General features: G+C 49.5%; 1 protein-coding gene across 1 annotated transcript; it reads right to left on the bottom strand.

The window, feature by feature from the left end:
• Positions 1-2,927: 2,927 nt before the first annotated feature.
• On the bottom strand, positions 2,928-4,254 carry TACSTD2 (tumor associated calcium signal transducer 2). Its single transcript, XM_079778236.1, has one exon. The coding sequence runs from the start codon at positions 4,089-4,091 to the stop codon at positions 3,126-3,128; it is 966 nt and encodes a 321-aa protein (XP_079634362.1). The 5' UTR covers positions 4,092-4,254; the 3' UTR covers positions 2,928-3,125.
• Positions 4,255-21,704: the final 17,450 nt, after the last annotated feature.

Here is a 21,704-nt window from a genome sequence, read left to right as displayed (position 1 = left end):
ACAGGAGACTCACTAGAAAGACAAGTGTAACAAACATTAGATGAGATGGAAGTCGGGCTATGGGAGCTCTAGGGTCACTCTGCTTCTAGCTGCCTGACTTGGATAAATCCATTCTCCTCTCTGGGCCTCAATTTCTTCATCTGTAGGGTGGAATCGTGGATTAAAATGATTCTCTGCCCAGCTCTGACATTCTGTGATTCCATTTGGAAAATAGTGAAGCCAAAAATATGTAAGCAGAAAGAAATGGTGGCTTAATCGTGATTTTTAAAATTGCCCCAATTAAGGAAATAACTGGAGTGGAGAAACTCCCCGTGACCAAAACAAGGAAATCAGATGAGCCTCAGGGATCAAAAGACAAGCTGTAACCTGCTCCTCACATTCCTTCTGAGGGCAGCCCAGCCCTGAGCACAAAGCCCTCAGTGGAAGTTTGGTAAGAAAGGTGTCTCGGCCTGCTTGGTGCCTGGGCTAGGACACCAAACACAGTTTCTAATCCCTGGCCTTGCACATGGAGGACAAATTGCAGGTCCATGGAGGTAGAGACCATGAATTACTCAACCTCCATGGACGTCGGTGTTCTCACATATGAAATGAACATAATTTATAGGAGAGAAGAACGTTTAAGATCTACTGAACTCTAAGTGCCCAGATTGCCCTCAGCAGTCTTATCAATGACCTCATTTTACCTTTGCAATAGGTTTCTCAACGAAGGAGAAAACTGAGAAGAGTTAAGGGACTTACCCGGTGGAGCATTTGTCAACACTGTTTCCAGGAAGCCAATGTCTCCAAGATGATATCCAGGAAAGTGCCTTGTGAACTATTAAATGCAATAAAGTATAAGGATGTGTCCCAAATTCATGCAGAAATGTAGAAATTATCTAGAAGCAACATTCTGATGAAGGAATGGGCTTTTTCTTTTTTTCTTTATTTTTCAGGGCTTTTCCCTTTGTTCAGCGTCCACTCAAACCTCAACTTGTTTATTTTCTAGGCAGTCCAGAGAGACTGTTTTGAAGAGACTCTTGAAACAATGGCAGCCTGATATAGGAAGGGAATACTGGACTAGGAATCCAAAGACTTTAGGCTCCTGCTGTGCCACAGAAACATTCATCTCGAGAAGCCACTCGCCCTTTCCTTTGTGAAACGAGGGGTCCGGTGAGAAGTGATTGCCAAGGTCGCTTTGGCTATGGCACTTCAGTGACTCAGAGAAACAGAAAGCACCAAGTGAGGGAGAGTGCAGCCTCGAAGTCACTGTTCCGGATCCCATTCTAACCTGGGGCATTCAGCCATCCTTCACTGTGGGGAAGCCAGTCCACCTTCACCCTTTCCCCTGGTTCAGCCCCATTTGAGCCTGGGAGAACCTTTGGAGTCTAAGACCCAGAGATCTCTGGCAAGCAAGTATGCACTCCTCCAGCCCACACAAGCCACAGCCCCCAGTTTGGAAGGCAGTGGCTGAGAGCCACCTCCCCCCAGTTTTTAACTGGTGTTTCGATTTTGAGGGGTAGGCATAGACCATAGACCCAGGGGCGGTGGGCGATGGGGGGGGGGGGGTGCGGCGCGAGGACGGGGGAGGAGGGCAAGGGGGGTAGAAACATAAGACTGATTCCAGGGCAAGATACTGAAGTCCTGGCCCTAGCTATTTGCTTTGGGGTATACCAACCACTCCCTCCTTTGTTATATTGTTGCAGTAATTTCTGAGGAATTGCAGGAACCTGTTTGCCTGTGGGCTACCCCACAGAGACCTTCCAGCACACTCAGTTCACATAAAAGAAAGTGAATGACTAAAAACAAGGGATAAGTGTAAAGGAGACAAGTTGTTAGTTTTTACAGCTAACAGGAAGGAAACATTTTTAAAGCACATTACTAGTAAAATCTTAGGAAAACAACCTCAGCGTGCACACACAGAGTCCCAGCATAGGGCTCTCTACAGATTCACTGTAAGGGCATAGGAAGATCACTTACCCTCCCTCAGAGCCACAATACTTTGGGATTAAGTAAATTGCCAAGGGCTAAATGGGAATAGTACCACCTGCTTCCAAATAGGGCAAGGGTTCAAAAGAGATACAGCTCCTGAAACAAACAGGCTCCCTTCTCCACTTAAGAATTCGTGATTAGAAACAAGCTAAGTGTGGTCCCCTTTCCCAGCAACAGCACCTGGTTCTAGCCCCCTCCTCAGCCCCACCCTCCAGCAGTGTGAGGGAGGTTTCCAAATAATCTCACTTAGAAAAATCAGTCATTGCACCAGCCTGCTAGTGTATCTCTGCTGTTCACCAGAATGGAAATATAAAGGGCCCCCTCCTGCAAACAAAAAAAAAAAGTGTTATGATTTAAAATGAGAAATCTGAGTCGTGGGACATTAGACAGAGGAGAGTAAACTGACATAAATCTAGAGCAAGTTTTCACCAACTCCACCTTTTGTGCCTTTCCCATGTTTTATTAAATTCGTGTTTCTTAAAAAAAAAAATCACAGTAGCATTATCAAAGACAACGTATGTACAAACATTTTACAAAAGAAACATTACTAATATCATCTGTAACAAGGACGAGCTGAAGGCTAGACGCGGAGTTTCGGGCCGAGTCCGCCCTTAGACTAAAAAGCGTGTTCAGGCCTCCGAAACAGATTTCTTTCCCAATGACAAGCACGTGCGGCCGGCAAAGCAAATGGGGGGGGGGGGGGGGGCGTAAATGCAGATGCTACCCCGGCCCAATCCGCGAACCCCTTGTCAGGAAGGCGGTGCGGTAATCAAATAACTTAAACCCAAGACAGTAAACGCGCTGTTTCCCATCTAAACGCATTTAAGCCTTCAACGTCGATGGCGTCACTTGTCAAGTTGCTGGGTTGTCGCACAGACACTGGATTCTCACACATAACCCTCTGCCAGCCTTTCCTTCACTCTTCCAGTCTGGTTGGACCGAGAGGGAAGGACTTGTAGAAATGCTTCCTTCAAGACAGAAGTCGCAAAGAGAAGCGACTCCCAGACCAGGATCTATCAAGTTGGTGGAGTGCGGAGAGACAGGAATCTGGGGAGAGAAATGTCTCCTTCGGGCCAAGAGTCAAGAAGGATGACTCACTTTGGTCTGGGAACGCTGCCAGAATCCCGTACCCCACCCCGCCCCTGCCCCGCCCGTACCTACAAGCTGGGCGCCTTTCTCAACTCCCCCAGTTCCTTGAGCTCCACCTTCCGGTACTTCCCGGACCTCCGCCGGTTGGTGATGACCAGGACGGCCACGCCGGCGACCAGGGCCAACACGACCACCACAATGACGGCGATGAGGCCGCCGGTGAGGCGCTTCATGGAGAACTGGGGCGGCTTCTCGTCCAGGTAGTAGATGAGCGTCCGCTCCACCTGCAGGGGCTCGCCGCGCACGCTCACGTCCAGGCCGCTGCGCCCGGGGAACAGAGACTCGCCCTTGACGTCCCTCTCGAAGTAGTAGGCGGCGTCCGCGATGTCCACGTCGCCGGGGCCCTTCTGCGACGCGTTCTGCCGCAGCTCGATCTGGATGGTGGGCTGCTCGTAGTGCACGGCCGCCACGAACCGGGGGTGCAGCCGGTAGCGCTCGCGGAAGAGCCGCCGCAGCTCGGCGTCCAGGTCCGAGTGGTTGAAGGCGCGGGCGGCCGGCCGGTGGCGCAGGTCGATGAGGATGTGGTGGGTGCGCACCAGCTCGTCGCAGCGCAGGCTCAGGTCGCCCTTGTCGGTGCGGCGCACGCCCACCGAGTTCACGCACCAGCACACCGCCGTCTGGTTGCACTGGCGGGCCTTGAAGCGGCCCTCGTGGTCGCAGTCGGGGTCGTACAGGCCGTCGTTGTCCACCAGCGCGTGCTCGCTGGGGCGCACCAGCTTGCGGCCGCTCTTGGTGGCTCCCATGCGCGCCTTGAGCAGCAGGCACTTGGAGGTCAGCGTGGAGCAGTTCACTTCGAAGCCCGAGCCGATCGCACGGCACCGGCAGGGGCCGCCGGGGGGATCCCGGCTACACACGGTCATCTTATTGGTGGGGCACGTACAGTTGTCCTGTGCGGCAGCCTGGCCGGTCGCCGCCGCCAGGAGCAGCAGCAGAAGCAGAGGCAGCGGCAGCGCGAGGCCTGGGCCCCGAGTCATGGTGGCGCGAGGTGCGCGCGGACGGGACGCGGGCGGATGGACGGCGCTGGGGCTCTGCGGGACTCCGGCTCCGAGGTCTGCGCCAGTCTCCAGGCGTCTGTCCGGGGCCGCTCCCTCCCGCTCTTATACTCCACCGGACCAGCCCGGCTGGTTCCGCCGCCAGCTCACCCTCTGGTATTTGGGTGACACATCTATACCCCCCCTCCCCCTCGCCCCGTCTGGGTCCTACAGAAGCTACAGTCCGCCCAGTGCCGCCCGCGATAGGATCAGGGGAGCGGTGGCTGCCCCCGCCTCCTCGGGACCGAAAGCCCCACAGAGGAAAACCGATACTCACCTGCGGGCTGCCCGGACCCGCCTCCGACCCGATCCGCCTCACCTAGGGCGGGGGGCGGGGCGCGGGGCCCGCCCTGGCCCGGCTTCTAGCCCAGAACCTCGGCGACCGGACCCTCTCCTCGACTGGAATTCTCAGGAATTTCATTGAAAAGCAGGACTGTCCCGCTTTTATTCCACCACCACCACCTGTTCTCTCTCCCTTTCCCAGCTCCTCCCCCTACTTAAGTTTTTTCACTGCCTCGCTTCATTCCCCAGTTCTCACAATAGCAGCCATTTATAGTTTACAGTTCCCAAACATTATCTCATCCTCTCCTCAGTCCCGACAAGTATGGACCGTCTATGAGACCCATTTTATAGGTGGTGCAGTGAAGGCTTGGAGACACAGTGGGCCAGCCGTCAATTTCCTCAGATTCCTGGGAAGGGTCCTTGTTTCTCTGCCTGGTGTTAGGAGACCTAGGATGTTTATGGAAACCGAATGGAGCTGATCTGAAGAAAGGTTAAGGATCCCGGGGAAAAAACCCAGGTGTCCTGATGTCCAATGTGTAAGAAGTTCTATTGACCACTTTTCCCCTCCCCACACACAAACACAATATTTATGCATGTACTCAGTATAGGGAGACAAAAAGGAACAAATTCTTTAAAAGAACCAGCAAGACTACAAGGAGTTCTTTGTACAATTTGATTCTAAAAGAGCAAATCGTGGCTTTTCTTTTTCTGTGTCCCATGTAAGTGGCTGAACCGCTGCACATAATGAAAGAATGGGGCCTGTGGGAAATGGCTTGTGTGCCCCTGTGTGACTCCTTTAATGGGATGGAGAGGTTGCGATCTTTTTTTTTTTTTTTAATCATTGGGAAAGTTCAGGGTTGCAAAGCTTTGGTATGATTAACAATAATTAACAGGTTATAATTATTTCCAGCTCCTCTGTCGCAGCCAGTTTGTTTATATGTTTAGAATTTAAAGAACACCAGCAGTAGCACAAGGGTGTTGTTTAACACAGGAAAGCCACCCAGGCCTCTGCCCAATTAATTTTCAAGCAATTCCTGAGGGGGTAGGCAGAAATATTCTCCCTTTGCGGTAGAGAAAGTAGAGACGTGGTGAAGGGGAGCAATTTCTTACCAACAAGTATCAGGAGCTGTGGGAATACTTCTCTGCTCTCTATGTGCACTGTCTCTGTTAGGGTTCTTAGCCTGATCAGGTGTTCCAGTTCCTTTTCCCCTTTCCTACCCCCAGAGAAAGCTTTCTAAATCTCAAATCTGGCCCCGTCGTCCCTGCGGCCTGCAGACACAGAGTGGAAGGCGCTCTTGGCACCTAAACTTCATACTGCTGGCGTTAGCACACAAAACCACATATGACCTTGCGCAAGCTACTTAGCTTCTCTGTGCCTTAGTTGCCTCATCTTTTAAATCTATACTAATAATCTGTACTAATAAAAGGGTAATATGCTAATTAGATCAGGAGACCTTCCAGACGTCCTTTCGGTGGCAGGGCTGAGGCAGAGGCAGTTAGGGGTGATCAGGCCAGGAGGGGAGGGCAGTTGGGGGCAAGCAGGCCAGCAGGAGGGAGGGCCAGGTGGGAGAGAGCAGGCTGGTGTGGGGGGGGGGGCAGTTGGGGGCAAGCAGGCCGGCAGGCAGAGTGGTTAGGGGTGATCAGGCAGACAGGCAAGTGAGCGGTTAGGAGCCAGCAGTCCCGGATTGCAAGAGGGATGTCCACAGGGACCGGGCCTAAACCAGCAGTCAGACATTCCCCGAGGGGTCCCAGATTGGAGAGGGTGCAGGTCGGGCTGAGGGATTACCCCCCCACCACCACCACCCCCCGTGCACAAATGTCGTGCACAGGGCCACTACTGGGGATAATAAAAGTATCTATCTAACAAGGGAGGTGTGAACATTAACCTAGGTGCCCGCTTAGAACAGTACCTTTTCTAGCAGTGTCTGCTGTTAGTAAGCATAGATAAGAGTTAGCTGTGGTCATGGGCACCACCACACCATCATCACCATCTTCTTCTTTCTCCAGTCTTCCTCATGTTTTCGAGCCTTTGGAAAGCCACCTACCTGAGTCTTCCCTTCATTATCTATCCTATATAATAAAAGGCTAATATGCAAATTGTCCCCTTGGGAGTTCGACCAATCAGAAGTTCAACCGCTCGCTATGATGTACACTGACCACCAGGGGGCAGCGCAGAAGGAAGGCAGGCCCCAGCCGGCAGCTGGGGAAAGGAAGGCCCCGGCCAGCAGCCGGAAGGCCCCAATTGGCCCTGATCACCGGCCAGGCCTAGAACCCTAACCGTGCATGAATTTCATGCACCAGGCCTCTAGTTTATACATAAATATGTTATTCAGCCCTTGGGTCACCTCCTGAAAGCCTGCCCTGGTATGTCCTCCCTATTGCAGTCAGGGAAGTGCTCCTTCTCTGTGCTTTCCTAATTCCTGCCACACACCGGAATGGCAACACTCATTATCTGCACGTCTGCCTTCCCATCTAAAATAGAAATAATAGCATCTGTCTTAGGTCATTCTGAGAATCAAATCTGAATACATGAGATAGTAGGTACCAAAGGTTAATAAACGGTAAAAACGTTAGGCTTCATTTTCATTTTTTAAAACATCTGTGCTGCCTCACTGGTGTGGCTCATGAACCAGGAGATCACAGTTTGATTCCAGCGAAGGCATGTGCCTGGGTTGTGGGCTCCATCCCCAGTGGGGGGCATGCAGGAGGTAGGCAATCAATGATTCTCTCTCATCACTAATATTTCTATAACTCTCTCCCTTCCTCTCTCTGAAATCAATAAAAATGTATTTTTTCAAATCTATGCTATTTTCTCACTTTTGCAGCTACTGACTAGATAGCCACAATCCACTATAGCTGGTAAAGCTACCTGCTTGATATTCCACTGGGTCCCAGGCTCACAAGAGGAAAGCTGCTGGGAAGGGTTCTCAGGCCTGAGGACTAGACACAATATTGTCTCTGATTCCTTAGCAAGGACAGCCCCAAATGGCTGGGCCTTCCTCGGGCTAGTGCTCTGAGTCCTCCAGACCTCTGCCTTTTTCTATTCATGTTCAGGGATGGGAGGAAGCGGATAAAGGATCCTGTCCTCAATATCCTCTATGGAAGATGGAGTGAACCAAAGATAACTACCCTATCCCACCACTTTCTTAAATTCTGTGGTTCTGCCAGGCTTTCCCCAACACTCACACAAACATCAGGATGAGTTTATTAAGTATGCTCAGCCCCAGCTTGGATTCTCCCTCTCCCTTTATCTGGGTCCTGCCTAAGTGTGCAAAATATCCCTGTTAGCTTTATCTTTATTATTTCATTTTTAAATATTTGATGAAAGCATTCCATAAACTTGAACTTGTCAAGGGTCTATCAAGGGCAGTAACCACATCTGAGCGTGGTAGCCCCAGCACCAGCATATATTAGGCACTTGGTAATGTTTATTGGGTTAATTAACAGGGAGTTGTGCCCGGAAGGTTGCAGTAGCAATACACTTTTCCTAGGAGTGTTCTTGTTGACCCGTTCAATACTTCTCTCCTTGTCCGATTCTCATCTCTTACCCCACCCACAAACCTCTATCCCCACCCTAACCTCCCCTTCAAACACTTAATTTCAAGGGAGACTGGGTAATAATACCCCGAGTGTTATTTTTGCTTTTATGCATGACCCAAAACTTTTATCAGCCTTGTGGCTGTAGGGAGGAAGGATGTGGTTTGGTGAGGCTAAGAGCAGACAGGGATTCTGGAGCAAGCAGTATAATGTGGTTGAAAAATGGACTTTGGATCTAATGAGATTTTTGCCATGAGTTCTGGTTTTACATCATTCATTCATTGTGTGGGTTTTAGCAAGTTACCTCACCTTTCTGAGCCTCAGTTTGCTGAATTACAAAATGGGGGCAATGCCCTAACCTGTTTGGCTCAGTGGATAGAGTATTAGCCTGCGGACTGAAGGGTCCTGGGTTCAGTTCAGTCAAAGGCACACTCCCAGGTTGCAGGCTCAATCCCCAGTGGGGGGGCATGCAGGAGGCAGTCAATCAATGATTTTCTCTCACCATTAATGTTTCTATCTCTCTCTCCCTCTCCCTTCCTCTCTGAAATCAATACAAAATGTGTTAAAAAAATAAAATAAAATAAGATGGGGGCAATAATGCCTACATTTCCCTAACATCTGTAAAAGGATGACTTCCCATCTTGTTATTAAGAGCATGCTTCCCCCATGGAACTTTATACTTCATCAACTCTTGTGCTCTGTTTTCTGAACTGGTGTTGATTATCTGATTTCCTTTGGTATAAGACCAATATCAACACATCAGTTTTATACTTAAGGGTGTGATTTACAAAAACAAAAATAATGTGTTCGATTAGTAAAAAAATAATACTTACCATCCATAATTACTTTAATGATTCAAGATAGAGAAAATACTCGACATGGTGTTTGGCAAATACTAAGTAGAATTAATCTGAGCGATTATTATCAGCCATCTCAGGAATGTGAGGACACTTTGAGATCATTACGGGCTTCTGCACAAAGCAGGTGACTGTGGGGATTGCTGAAGGTCAGGTCCAAGGATCTGGGCATTAGGAGGGGAGCTGCCTGAGAGCCCTCATCATCCCGGCCCCCAAGATGCAGGAATATGGAGACAATCTACATGCAGAAAGTGCCTTCACATTCTACTGCCATTCTCTGCTGAAATCCCTGCGACACCCCCGGGGAGTAGGCAGAGAAGATATGATTATTTCTATTTTACAGATGTGGAAACAGAGGCCTTGGGAGGCGAAGGGAAGGGCTTGCTCATGGTCACATGCTTGTAAGTGGTGAGGCCAGGCCTAGAATCTAGGTCTCCTGACTGCAGATGCCCATCTAAATGAACAAAAGCGGGAGAAGATTGAAGAGGTGAAGAAGTTAGAGCCTCATCTCATGTCCCTCCGGTTTTCTTCATTTTTCTTTCTTTCCCTTCATTGTACAAATAATTTTGGAAAGTTTTGGCTTCATGAAAAGCAAACAATAGCTAACTGTGTAGGGCACAAGAGTGAGGCCACTCCTGAAAACTGTAGGATCTGTGCCATTAGCCACCAGTTCCCCCCGGCACTAGGGTGGAAGTACTTCCCACTGTCTGCTTTCCTGCAAAAGGGTTGCAGTCTGTGCTGTCAGGCCATGGGCAGGTCCTCTGCTTGGTTTCCTTCCTTAAAGAGCAGGGACAATGGTTACGTCTCAGAGACATTGTGGGGAGAGTCCATGAGGGAAGGTGTGGGAAGCTGCCTGGGCCTTGTAGGAAGAGCCATCACTCTTTTGTCCAGCCTGACCGTAGTCAGCTTCAGCCTCTGTACGGAGCAGCCGCTGAGACAGTGGGCAGTGCCATTGCGATAGTGGGCAGTCAGGCTTTCCCTCCTCACAGAGAGGTGGAAGCCGAGAGCAAACAGGTGGCCCTGCAGCTGGAATGCAGGAAATGCAGAGCAGTGGGCTGTGGTGCTAGTGAGCTCAGGATGGGGGAAAGAGATGCCAAGAAATGGACCATGGGAAGAATGGGAAGTCAGCCCAGGGCTGGGGGTGGGGAGGAGTGGAGTGGAGGGAGTCACAGAGAATGAAATAGATAAGGGGTACACAACTCTATGTTCTGTGTTTTATTTCTTTAAAAATGTGACTCAAGTATTGTAAAAAAAATTAGAATTCAAAAGAGCCAGGGATTGGGTACACTATCTATATTTTCTTATTTGACATTATTAAAATACTAGAGGCCCAGTGCATGGATTCGTGCACATTGAAAGGAAATTAATTAGAAGGTGGCTGGCGGGGTGGAACTGGGCGAGATGGGCCAGACAAGCCCTGGAGCCAACCTCCCGTGGTCCCTCCCAGGCTGGCCGCACCTGGGGTAGCACGGGGGCTCAAAAGGCATCTGTGGAGTGAGTGGGGTCCCTTCGGTCAGGTGGGGTCCCTGTGGGGATCAGACCGAAACTGGCAGTCTGACATTCCCTGAGGGGTCCCAGAATGTGAGAGAGCACTTTACAAAGTTGCTGTTGCTCAGCAGCTCCCGTGTTGAGCGTCTGTCCCCTGGTGGTCAGTGTGTGTCATAGCTAATGGTCAGATGGTTGCTTAGGCCTTTATATATATAGATTTATAATAGCCCTGGCTGGTTTAGCTCAGTGGATGGAGCGTCGGCCTGCGGACTGAAGGGTCCTGGGTTCTATTCCAGTCAAGGACACATGTCTGGGTTGCAGGCTCGATCCCCAGTGTGGGGAGTGCAGGAGGCAACGGATCAATGATTGTCTCTCATCATTGATGTTTCTATCTTTCTCTCCTTTTCCCTTCCTCTCTGAAATCAATAAAAGAGAGAGAGAGAGATGGAGGATAGTCAGATCCATCTGTTTAAAAAAAATTATGATAAAAAATTTTAAATCAATTCAATCTTTCCAATTAAGTTTTGGAGCAAGTATTTGGGGTAAAGTTTCTGTTTTTGCTTCTACTTGTCTTTTTTCCTTTGCCATGGTTTCTATTATTAATACGAACTGCCATTTGTTGAGCGCCAACATTGTGCCAGGCACTTAATAAATAAATTCTGTATAATCCTCCCAGCAACTCTGCAGAATAATCCTTCTTCACCTATGAGGCAGCTGAGGCTTAGGTCACACAGCTGGGAATCAGCAGAGGGGGGATTAGAACCCAGGTCTGATGACAAACATTCACAGTTCTATGACAGTTTAGCCTGCTGCTGAAGAGTAAGCCAGAGTAGGTCGAAGACGTTGGGGTGGTAAACTGGACGTGGCTGGAGTCCGGGCTGCCTAAGGAATGGAACCTCTGATCTTCTCACTTTTCTGGAAAGACAATAGTTTCTCTGTTTGTGCTTGCTCATTGGGGTGGGGCCTCACTCAGCTTTTCAGCAGATTGGCCGTGGCTATGGCCCTGCTTGGTTTTTTTAGTTCATCAAGATCTGAAAAGTGACAGCAATTTCCCCCAATAAGCGTGTGTCATGGTTTCATTTCAAAATCTCCCGTTCACAGCCTCCTTGTCGTGGCTTCCTTGTCACGACTGCACACATACATGGCCTCCCTCTCACTCTGGTCTCTTCCTCAAGGAGGAGGTGGTTTCTTTCCCAAGGGCCAGTAAAACACCCAGTAACCTCGTAGTTACTTTGTAGTTAATCTCACTGGCCCTGGCAACGTAGGAGGAGAGACTGGGAAATCTTGTCACAACATCCAGGAGGCAGCCACGGTTCTCACACACCACGTCGGTGAGTCATGGCGCTTCCTTCGCAGAGCTGGCCAGGGGATGTGTGACGCCCCACAGAGGGGTGTGGAGGTGTTTGCTGTTTTGAAGCACTTCAGCTGTTCTGGAGTGAGGCAGGTGGTGAGAGGTCTCAAGTGTGCTGCTGCCCCCTGCAAACCAGCCTGCCCTTCTGGGCAATCCTGGCCCACGTGCTGCTCCTTAGAATTATGGGAAAGGATCTTAGAGGTCCTTTATTCCAGGATCCCACCCGAAGAGAGGAATCCCTGCTCCAATCCGGAAGAGGTGCTTATGCATTCCCGGGAATGATGAAACATCCGACCCTCCCATGACAGCCGTTCCCAGGCAGCTTTATGAGAAAGTTCATCATAATATTTAGGAAACATCTGTGCCTCTGTAATTTTCACAGTCTGGTCCGAATGTCCATTCTTGGGGTGATATAGGGTAAGTGATCTCCCCTTCTGTTCAGTGATTCTTCAGCATTTATTTGAAAGCCAACTCTCTTGTCCAGCATTTCTGCTCCTCTCTCCTTCCTGCCTCTTCCCTTGCCTTTCTCAAGGTGAAGCATCCCAGTTCCCCATCCCCCCTCCCGTGCCAAGCTCACCTCCTGGGTGGGGGCGTTGCTGCCACCAGTGGCCCAGTTCAACAAATGATGTTATGTGACTGGGCAGTCCTGGGAGGTGCCCGAAGAGGATCCCCCGGAAGTTGTGAAAGGAGGGTTCGTTCCTGCTCCCTGGCCTCTCTGCTTCTTTGCCAAGAAGGTAGGTGTAACCCAAACTGTCCCTTACCTGCCACCAATTTCCTCTTTTCTAGGAACAGATGGTTTCTGGGTAATATGGATAATATCCACACTTTATGGCGAGCCCCTCGTGGGCCAGCTGCTCAGCATGTGTTATCTTTATTCTTGCAGCATCTAAGTGAGGTCGGTTCTGTTATTCTCACTCTATAAATAAGGAAACTCAGGCCAAAGGGCACTTGCCCAAGACACATGGACAGTACATGGGAGAGCGAGGATTCACATTCCTCTTGGGCTGGTTCTGGCCACGCTGCCACAGATCATAGGAATGTCCTGAACCCAAACGTTTTAACCCGCCACACTTCATACAAGGTCACTAGTGTCCAAGTTCAAACTATTTCCCATTTCTGTTTCTTCCTCATCTGCTGAGTCAGAGCATCAAAACAGTCTCTCAACTGAGTCCAGGTAACGACAGGGCTTCGGCTTTCTCCAACAGCTTTCAGTTTTGCTCTGGGACTTCTGGGTTGAAGTCACCTTTTAGGGAGGCAGACAAGGTACGACCAACGCTGTGGAGGAAGCAAGTCCACCGAGTGCAGGTTCATGGCTGGTGAAGGCTGGAGAGCAGGACAGACACTTCCAGTCTCCCCTGGGGCAGACGCTTCCCTAGCTCTGGTGCTGCCTTCCCGGGGCACATGCCCCAGGCCTGGCCTTGCCATGGTTGCCCTTCCTGCCCTCTCCCCAGCTCCCATCCCTGTAGCTGTGCATCTTGAGACGGCCCACTGGTCCAGAGCCATGTGCTGCGGGACTTGGCCGCCCCTCCTCCTCTCGGCAGCTGTGAGTCAACGGAAGTGGAGGCGAGGAGGAGTGGGAGAGAGAAGAAGTTAGGGAGTCTAGGGAGAGTGCGCAGGCTCCATAGAAGAGACTTCATTGTTGTCTAATTCTGGGATGTGGGGTCCAAGACAAAGGGCCAGAAAACCCCCATTGTTCCTCCAGCCTAAGTGGGATGCTAGAAATTGGACTCATTTCTTTGGATTCATGTGGGAAGTCCTGGCTCTGTCAGCTGAAGCTCAGCTATAACCTCTCAAACCAGGACTGATGGGCCAATCAGGACAGCCCTCAAAGCTTCTCCAAGACCATGGGGCCCAGTCAAGCAGAGGGCCACTAGGGACCCGCAGAAGGAACCTGCTCAGCACCCTGCACCCCCTTTCCCCACCCACACTACTGACTTCTCGTACATCCATTCACATCTATTCAGCCAGCCAGGCATCACTAGTTCGTTTCTAAGTGCCGGCCACATGCCAGCCCTAGACTAGGCTGAGGGCATGGGATGCTCATAGCACCTAACCCCTCACCGTCCACGTAGCAATGACCACCTATTGGGGGCTCTACGTATTTGTTGAATAAATAACATAGAAAATGTAAGTAATTACAATGAAGAGTTCCTGTTCTTTCCACTAGCATGGATTATTCACCTAGAGTTCCAGAATGCATCAGTAGAAAAACCTACCTTGCTCTTAATATTGGCTCCTTTTTTTTCCTCATTGATGTGTCTGTAAAACTTGGGGAGGGGGTCGCCCAGAGTGGGGGTGAACAACACAACCCAATGGATAATATTTGCATTAAAAAGACAACTGAAGTAGTATTTGGACAGAAAAGACCACCTAACAAGAGAACATTTGAAGGACAAAATAACAACTGAAATCGATAACATCAAATATGTTAAAGCTGGAGATGACAACTTTCCAAGAAAATGATCCAGTGGTTTTAATGCTTTGCATCATGGAATCCGTTTCTGAGGAAAGTGATGGATTCTCTCCGCACATAAATGCAACTGTGCACAAACACTAACTGTACGGTTTCCTGTGGAGACGTCACAGATGCCCTGAAGCATATTTTTTCCAGGACACTCTCACCCCCAATTCAGAATAACTGACAGAGTTCAGAGATTGTAAATGACTTCTTCGAGGTCACACAGCCAGTGAGTGAAAACATCAGGCAGTTTGGTTTTCAGAAGGAACACTCAGAAGCCACCTGCCTGGGTTCAAATCCTGACTTCACCGTTCAGCTTTGCGACCTTGAATAAACCAGTTAGCTTCTCCATGTCTCTGTTTTCTCATCTGTAAAATGGGGATAACAGTAACTACTTCATAAGTTTGTTGTGAGGCTGGAGTGTTCATCCATGTTAAAATCTTTGCACAGGGGATTGGCAAATTATTTTTGTAAAAGGCTAAATAGCAAATATTTTAGGCCTTGTGGGTTAAGGAGCAAACTTCAAGGCTATTATGGAGGTACTTATAGAATTATTTTAAAATGAAAAAAAATTTTCTTAGCTCAAACACAGCGTTTGTAGTGTGCCAACCCTTAGCTGAGAGTGATACCTGGTACTCAGTAAGCGTTCAATAAGCCAGATCAGGGTTCCTTCAACTGCCAGGAACACCTTCATCTAGCAAAACATCAACAGGAAACAAGGTGCTGGCTGACCCAGTCAGCCGCCCTGTTTGTTACAAATAGGCCTAGGTTACTAAGGTGTACCGAGTCTCCCTGCTCCACCCTGTGGCAGCCGCCTTCCCATTCCCATCCAGCCCAAGCAGGCAAAGCAGCCAAAGCTCGAATTGTTGTCAGGAAGCTTCAAGTCAGGTGCCGGCATCAGGGGCAGCCACAGATGGGAGCAGCCAGGATGGGGACCAGAGGCCTTGGTTTCGGGGCAGGGTGGGGCCACGGGAAGGAGAAGGCCTTTTCCGCAGCCCCAGTGTTCTGGCTGCGGAGCTCCCAGCCGCCTTCCAGCCCTGGGGCATTGGGAACACCCTGGCTCTTGCGCCTATAGGCTGGTTCCACCAGGTGAGCTACCCTCTGCCCACATCTACCCTACTTTAGAGCAGCCCTGCCTGGGGCAGCCCCAGACACAAACTCAACCACAGTTAGTGACTGAGAAGGGACCTCATCATCTGTTCCCAGTGGCTTCATTGTGTTGATGGGAAAACCAGGGCCAGGTGGGGGGAGGGAAGAGGGCAAGCAGCGGGCCCTGGGATTAGAAAGCCGGGCTCCTGTCTGTGCTGGCGCAGGTTCTGTCTTTGGCACGTAATGGAAACTACCCGAGGAGCTGTCCAGTCCAGTTTGGTTTTGTTTTTTATGCTCATCAGGGTGAAACTGGATTTGACCTGGATACAAGCCTTTGCGAGGGCATTAGACTGGTTTATCAACATTTCCTGAGCTTCTACGGGCCAGGCCCTTGCGTCGTATGTGAAAGTTGACAAAAAGATTGAATTTCTGCTTTCAAGAGCCTCAACTTACACGTCTGTGTGATTATTGTTATTCATTGGTTGCTTGCATATTTGTTCATTCACTCAACAAACATTACTGAACATGCCCTTGGTGTCAGGCACTGCGCTAGACTCTGGGAATACAGCATTATTAAAGTCTGCCTTTATGGAAATTATAATCTGGGCAGGGGGAGGGGTAGATGAACAATAAACAAATACACGTACACAGTAGTGTGCAGGTATAGATGTTTATCAACAGGTTTTGTGAAAGAGAGAGAGAGAGAGAGAACCATAATTTATTATTTTATTGATGTAAATACTCTCCCCATGGCTAATGTCCGGCCACCGCCACATAGCATCACTGAACGCCGATTTGGGAGAGATGCCACTGTTGGCTCTTGAAAGTTTCTGGGGCCTGGCTTCGCACAGCAGTGCAGACACTGTGGCAGATGACAAGTGCTTTGGGAGGAAAGAAGCAGGTGGAGGGGCGGGACAGTGCAGAGGAATGCAATTTCGATAGGCTGGTCATGGCAGGCTTTTCTGAGGAGAGGAGATTTGAACAGAGACCTGGGTGAACTAAGGAAACTAGTTATTCAGTGAATATTTAGAAAATGAGCATCTCGGCAGAGGGCACAGCACGTGCAAAGGCCCTGAGTCGGGAAGGTGCGTGGCCTGCGTGGGGAGTGGCAGGAAGGCCAGTCTGCAGTGAGCACAGGGTTTATGGGAGCACACAGAAGGGGTGTGGAGGGAGCGGCAGGAGGGAAGAGTTGGGACGGGCTTCCTGGAGAAGGTGATGTTTGAAGGGAACTTTCAAATATGAATAAGGGTTGCCAGACAGGTGGGAATTGGGGGCAGGAAGTGGAAGGAGAGGGGAGAAAGAGTGGTGTGGACTAAAGGGTGGGACGGAATCACATGGCTGGGGTGTCAGGAGGACGTGACCAGCGAAGACTGCACAGGTATGTGAGAGCCACATCATGAAGGGCCTTGGGCACTAGTGACAGACAGCCCAGGTGCCAGACATGGGAGTGAAAAGCCACTTTGGACGTCCAGCCTAGGCGGGCCTTCAGCTGACTCCAGCCCCTGCCACCATCCGATGGTAACACACCAAGCAGGAGCCCCCAACCGAACCCAGTCAGCTCAGACCCCTGAGAGGTAACTACTGTTGTAAGCCATTACGTTCTGGGGTGGTTTGTCATACAGGAGGTAACCAGAACACGTGGTATTGTCCGCATTTTGGATGGGGAATTGAGGCTCAGAGCGATAAGGAGGACTTTGTCAAAGTCCCATGGCTGGTGAGTGGCAGAGCCAGAGCTAAGCCCAGGTGTGCTGACCTTTAGAACTGCTGTGCTCCCATCGCCTCCCGTTCCCTGGGGCCAGAGAGGTCAGGGGTGAAGACTGCTAGCCCTGTGAGTCTTCTCACCACCCCAATGGGAAGTCCACTCAGGGTGTTTATAGCGGCCCCATTCCCTGGGAGTAAGAGAATCCTGATGCCCTGGGGTGCTCCTCCCTGGCATGTCCCCATGCTCTCTGTCACTGCCTTCAAGCCCTGCTCTCAGTCAGGGGCCCCCTAGGCCAGTGGTCGAAAAACTCATTAGTCAACAGAGCCAAATGTCAGCAGTACAACGATTGAAATTTCTTTTGAGAGCCGAAAACCGACTTCTGCGCATGGGCCATGAAGTTTCAATTGCACTGTTCGTGCGTACCCGCACGTGGTATTTTGTGGAAGAGCCACACTCAAGGGGCCAAAGAGCCGCATGTGGCTCACGAGCCACAGTTTGCCGACCACGGACCTAGGGAATGAAGACACTCAGACTGATGAAGCATCACTGGGCTCTGCATTTCACATAGTGTTCTCTCAGACCCTCCACACAACAAGCCTGTCAGACAGGACCTGCCACAACAGGCAAGAACCCTGGGGGGGAGGGGGGGGGAGGGGAGGGAAGTGCCGGGAGGTCCTTGCCAGACTCACATGGCAGGTGTTTCAGAGCCTGGATTCCTGGTTGTGTTCTCTCAATCGGCATTCCTTCCCCTGGAAAATGGGGCTAATGTTTCACAGGACAACATGGGGAGGTCATGTGGTTTGGGGAGATAACCCAGGCCAGCACAGCGCCTGGTCCTGTGCTAATCCATGCTAATTCTTCCCCCCTCCCCTGCTCCATCCCAGAGAAATTTGTGAGCTGCCAAAGGGCAAGAGAAGTGCTTGAGTAGGTAAAGAATACTCGACGTTTCCTGTGCTCTCTGTGGTGCAGGCTCACGGATTATCTACTTTAATCCTCACAGACATGCAATGAATTGGGCACTATTATTACCTCCACTTTCCAGATGAGGAAATCAAGGCTCAGACAGCGAAGTAACTTGCCTAAGACCACACAGGCGTCAGTGATGGATCCAGAACCCAAACCCGGGTCTGTGTGTCTCTGAATTCCACGCTTACACTGTAAAGGCTGCCATGGCCCCTGAACTGGGACTCCCATGCCAAGGGTACGCCTGGCAGGCTGCCTGATGGAGCAGGACCGGGCAGGCTGTTTAATGAAGGGACCGACCTGGGGAAGGAATGAGGTCACATTCCAGAAGGCTGACACCAGGCAGTCCACGCATCACTTCCAAAGACTCCCTCTCTTGGGAAAAAACCAGCAGGGTTGGATGCTTGTGTCAAATAAGAAAACTAGGGATTCCAAAATGAAGCAAAGGACTCAACTTGCAGAGCCTTAGGCCTACAGGGAGCCAGGCACCTACACTCCTGGGAGGCTGGGCCCAGAGGCACAAGTCATGGGCATCATCTGCCCAGGGCTCATGTGCCTCCTTCCTCCTTCCGACTTCCACCCCAAACTCTGGAGAATCTGCTGGCATTTCCTTCAGGGTTCATCCTTCTGTGTGTGTACCTTAAGCACTTATCACATTATTAACTCATTCATCGACTTTAGACATTTTTTGAGCACCTACTTTGCTGCAGGCACTGCGCTAGGAGCAGTGAATATGGTGTGTTCATTACCCCCTGGGGCCTTATAATCCAGCGAGGAAGCCAGACATTAAACTAGAAATGAAATCATGACAGGTGAAACTAGCTCCTTTCTTTTCTTCCTTCCCTCCTCTGTCCCTCTCTTCCTCCCGCAAGTACTTATTAAGCACCTACTATGTGCCATGCTGGGTCTCTGAGCTAGGGATAAAACAGAGAAAAAGAGAGATAAGATTCCTGCCCTCTGGGACCTTACATTCCAGTGATAATTGGGGAATTTGATCCAGGATAGGAAAAAAACATATAAGCCTTACTGAGGAATTTGAATTTTATCTGGTTGTTGAAAGCAAACCTAATATTGACTTTAGGCAAGGGAGTGGTCTGGGCAGGCTTGTGTCTCAGAAAAATCACATTGGAAAGCAATACAGAGAATGAGCAGAAGGGGGTAAAGCTGCAGCAGGGAAGTCAGAGTGGAGGCTGCTGGGATGCCATGGGTGTGTGTGTGTGGGGGGGGAGGGTGCGATGGTGCCCTGGACCACGCAGGGGTGATGAGGAAAGAGGGCCCCACAGCTCACACCACCCAGGACATGGGCACCTGGGCTAGTGACAGAGCAGCACCCCTTCAGAGGAAATGGACACATCTATCCAGTGGGCCTGGAGAGAAACAACGTATCTGTTGTTAAAAATTGCATGCTCATGGTTGGTTTCCTTGCTGATGAGACTTGGGACTCTGCATCCGAAACAAGGAGCCCTCCAGAACGGCAGATGGCTGGTGAACCACAGGCTGGCTCCAGATGTGATTATTCCGGTTGTGGCTCGTACAGCGATCTTGGTGGACCTGTTATTACCACACAAGTAACTATTCCCAAAGATTTGGCTGGATTTGTTATTGGCAAAGTTGGTCAGCAATTAAACAGATTCATCCTGCGTCAGGAGCTTCGATCAAAACTGATGAGCCTTTAGAGGGTCCAAAGACCAATGAGATGGTTTCCACTACAGGAACACAGGACTAGGTACAAATGCACAGTATTTGCTGCAGGACTTGGTGAAGCAGTATTCCAGAAAGTTTTCTAAGAACCAAAGGAATCTCGCTTTCTTTCAATCTGCTTCTGTGTATAAAGCCACCATTCCTCTGCTGCATAGGCGTTCTGCATTTGAGGTGCAGTGGAATCTTTGTTGTTCCCCAGGTGTAATGTTTTAGTTCCTTACAAACAGGGTTGGGGGAGGGCGTGCAAAATCTAACATTGAAATTTTGAAACAGCAGCCAAATGAGTCAATTTTAATTTTCGTTCACTGTGGGTGGTGAAAAAGGAAAACCCCTATGCAATTATTGTGAACACTTGGCTTTGTGGTCACTGTAGCACTTGGGGCAGGCGCAGGGAGGAGAGTCCACATGTCCCTGGCATCAATTCAGAGCAGCGTGCGGAATGTAATGCTCTTTTGTAAGAAACGTTTTTATGATTTTAAAAATAAATTTAGAGAATCTATTTTTGGTGGTCATTTTTTTAAGATGATCATTTTTCAAATGGTCAAATTCCCCAACCCACCCCCAACGCAAACTCTAAGTTTGATATTCAGCTTCTCTGTTGGAATAAGTAAATGCACCTCTTCTCGGACATACGCAAACATATCTTGGCAAATTCAGTTCTGGTGATTTCTTGATGCTTTGAAAGTCCACTGCTTGGGAAGAAATCCCATCATACACCTTCATGCTTACTCTAAGCTGGGATTTTGTTTTTTGTTGTTTTTTGTTTTTTTTGCAAATGCTCGCCCCTCCTTTGCAAGTTTCCCATGTTAGTAATTGTGAAGAACCAAGGTGGGGAGCAGCACTACACACTGAGGAATGATGTCTGTGTGTGCCAGCAGCCTGATGGCAGCAGGTTTATTAGCCAGAATAATACTCGGTTATGGAGTGACTGATGCTAAATAAATTCCGATTAGTTTATTAGATAACTTCTCACCTATAGACTTCAACTGTCAGTCTGCCTATTGTCCATTGTTAAACTTTGTAATATAAATAGATATATATTCTTATTTTTCCATTGTATGCAAATTGAAAGAAAAGACATACTGTTTCTTTGTTGTATGTTGGATTGTGTAGGAAAGGTTTGTGAATAATTTTTTTTAAAGATGAAAAAAATTCCTGTGGATGTTTTGCGTAGCATCTTGACATTTGTATTAAATAGTTAAAAAGTTCATTTCCAGATAACACTCCCATAGCGCTAGATTTGATATGTGTCCAGTTTGATTCACACTAAAATCTGTTCCTCTTGTAAGGAAATACAGTACTCAATTTATGGGGGATAAAAAAGCATGCCCATTCTTTATGTTTATTATACATACTGAAGATAACATTTGAAATCTCCTTTTATTTCACAATTTCTCCATCACTTACAGCTGGACAGCAAACTGACCCACCATGTGAGAAGTTCAGCTCCTCTGCTGAAGAGACCATATGGAGAGGCCTTGCGACTACACAGAGGGGGAGAGGCACCAGCTGAGCCCAGCCCCAGCTGTCCCCACAGGGCCAATCATGTGAGAGATGGCATCCAGGGGACCCTCAGACCAGCCTAGCTGCCAGCTGAAAACCACTGAGTGACCCAGTCAAAGCCACATGAAGCTGAAGTATCTCCCAACTGAGCTCTGCTTGAATTCAGGCCCCATAAACTGTGAGATATCATAAAATAATTCCATCTTCAAGCCACAAAGTTTGGGGTCATTTGTTGTACAACAATAGATAAACAGAGCAGCTCCATTTGTTAACACTTGAGGAGCATAAAAGTAGATGGAGCCCTGGAACCATCTGAAAGCCTCTTCCTATGATCCCTACAATTGCCGTAGTGACGGATCTCCAACATCCATTCCACCCCAGCTGATGGGTATCAGTTTCTCCTTTCCAGGTAGCTATGAGGGGGCCCCTGGGTCCTGAGGAGAGGCTACTGGTGATGGCAGTAAAGAATCTTTCTTGGGTGTCTAGCCTTCTTCTCTCCCTCACTGGAGGGGAAAGAAGACACGTGTCCTGATTGCCATTGGCATCCACGGTAGGAACAACGGGAACCAGACTCAAGGTGAGGCCAGTGCTATGGAGCAAGAGGGGAGAGGTGGAAGGAATCTTG

Source organism: Cnephaeus nilssonii, assembly GCF_951640355.1.
Source record: "Cnephaeus nilssonii genome assembly, chromosome: 7".
In the NCBI taxonomy this organism is placed as follows: domain Eukaryota; kingdom Metazoa; phylum Chordata; class Mammalia; order Chiroptera; family Vespertilionidae; genus Cnephaeus; species Cnephaeus nilssonii.
Note: the sequence above shows the minus strand (reverse complement) of the source record. Positions and strands in the feature narration are given on the sequence as shown.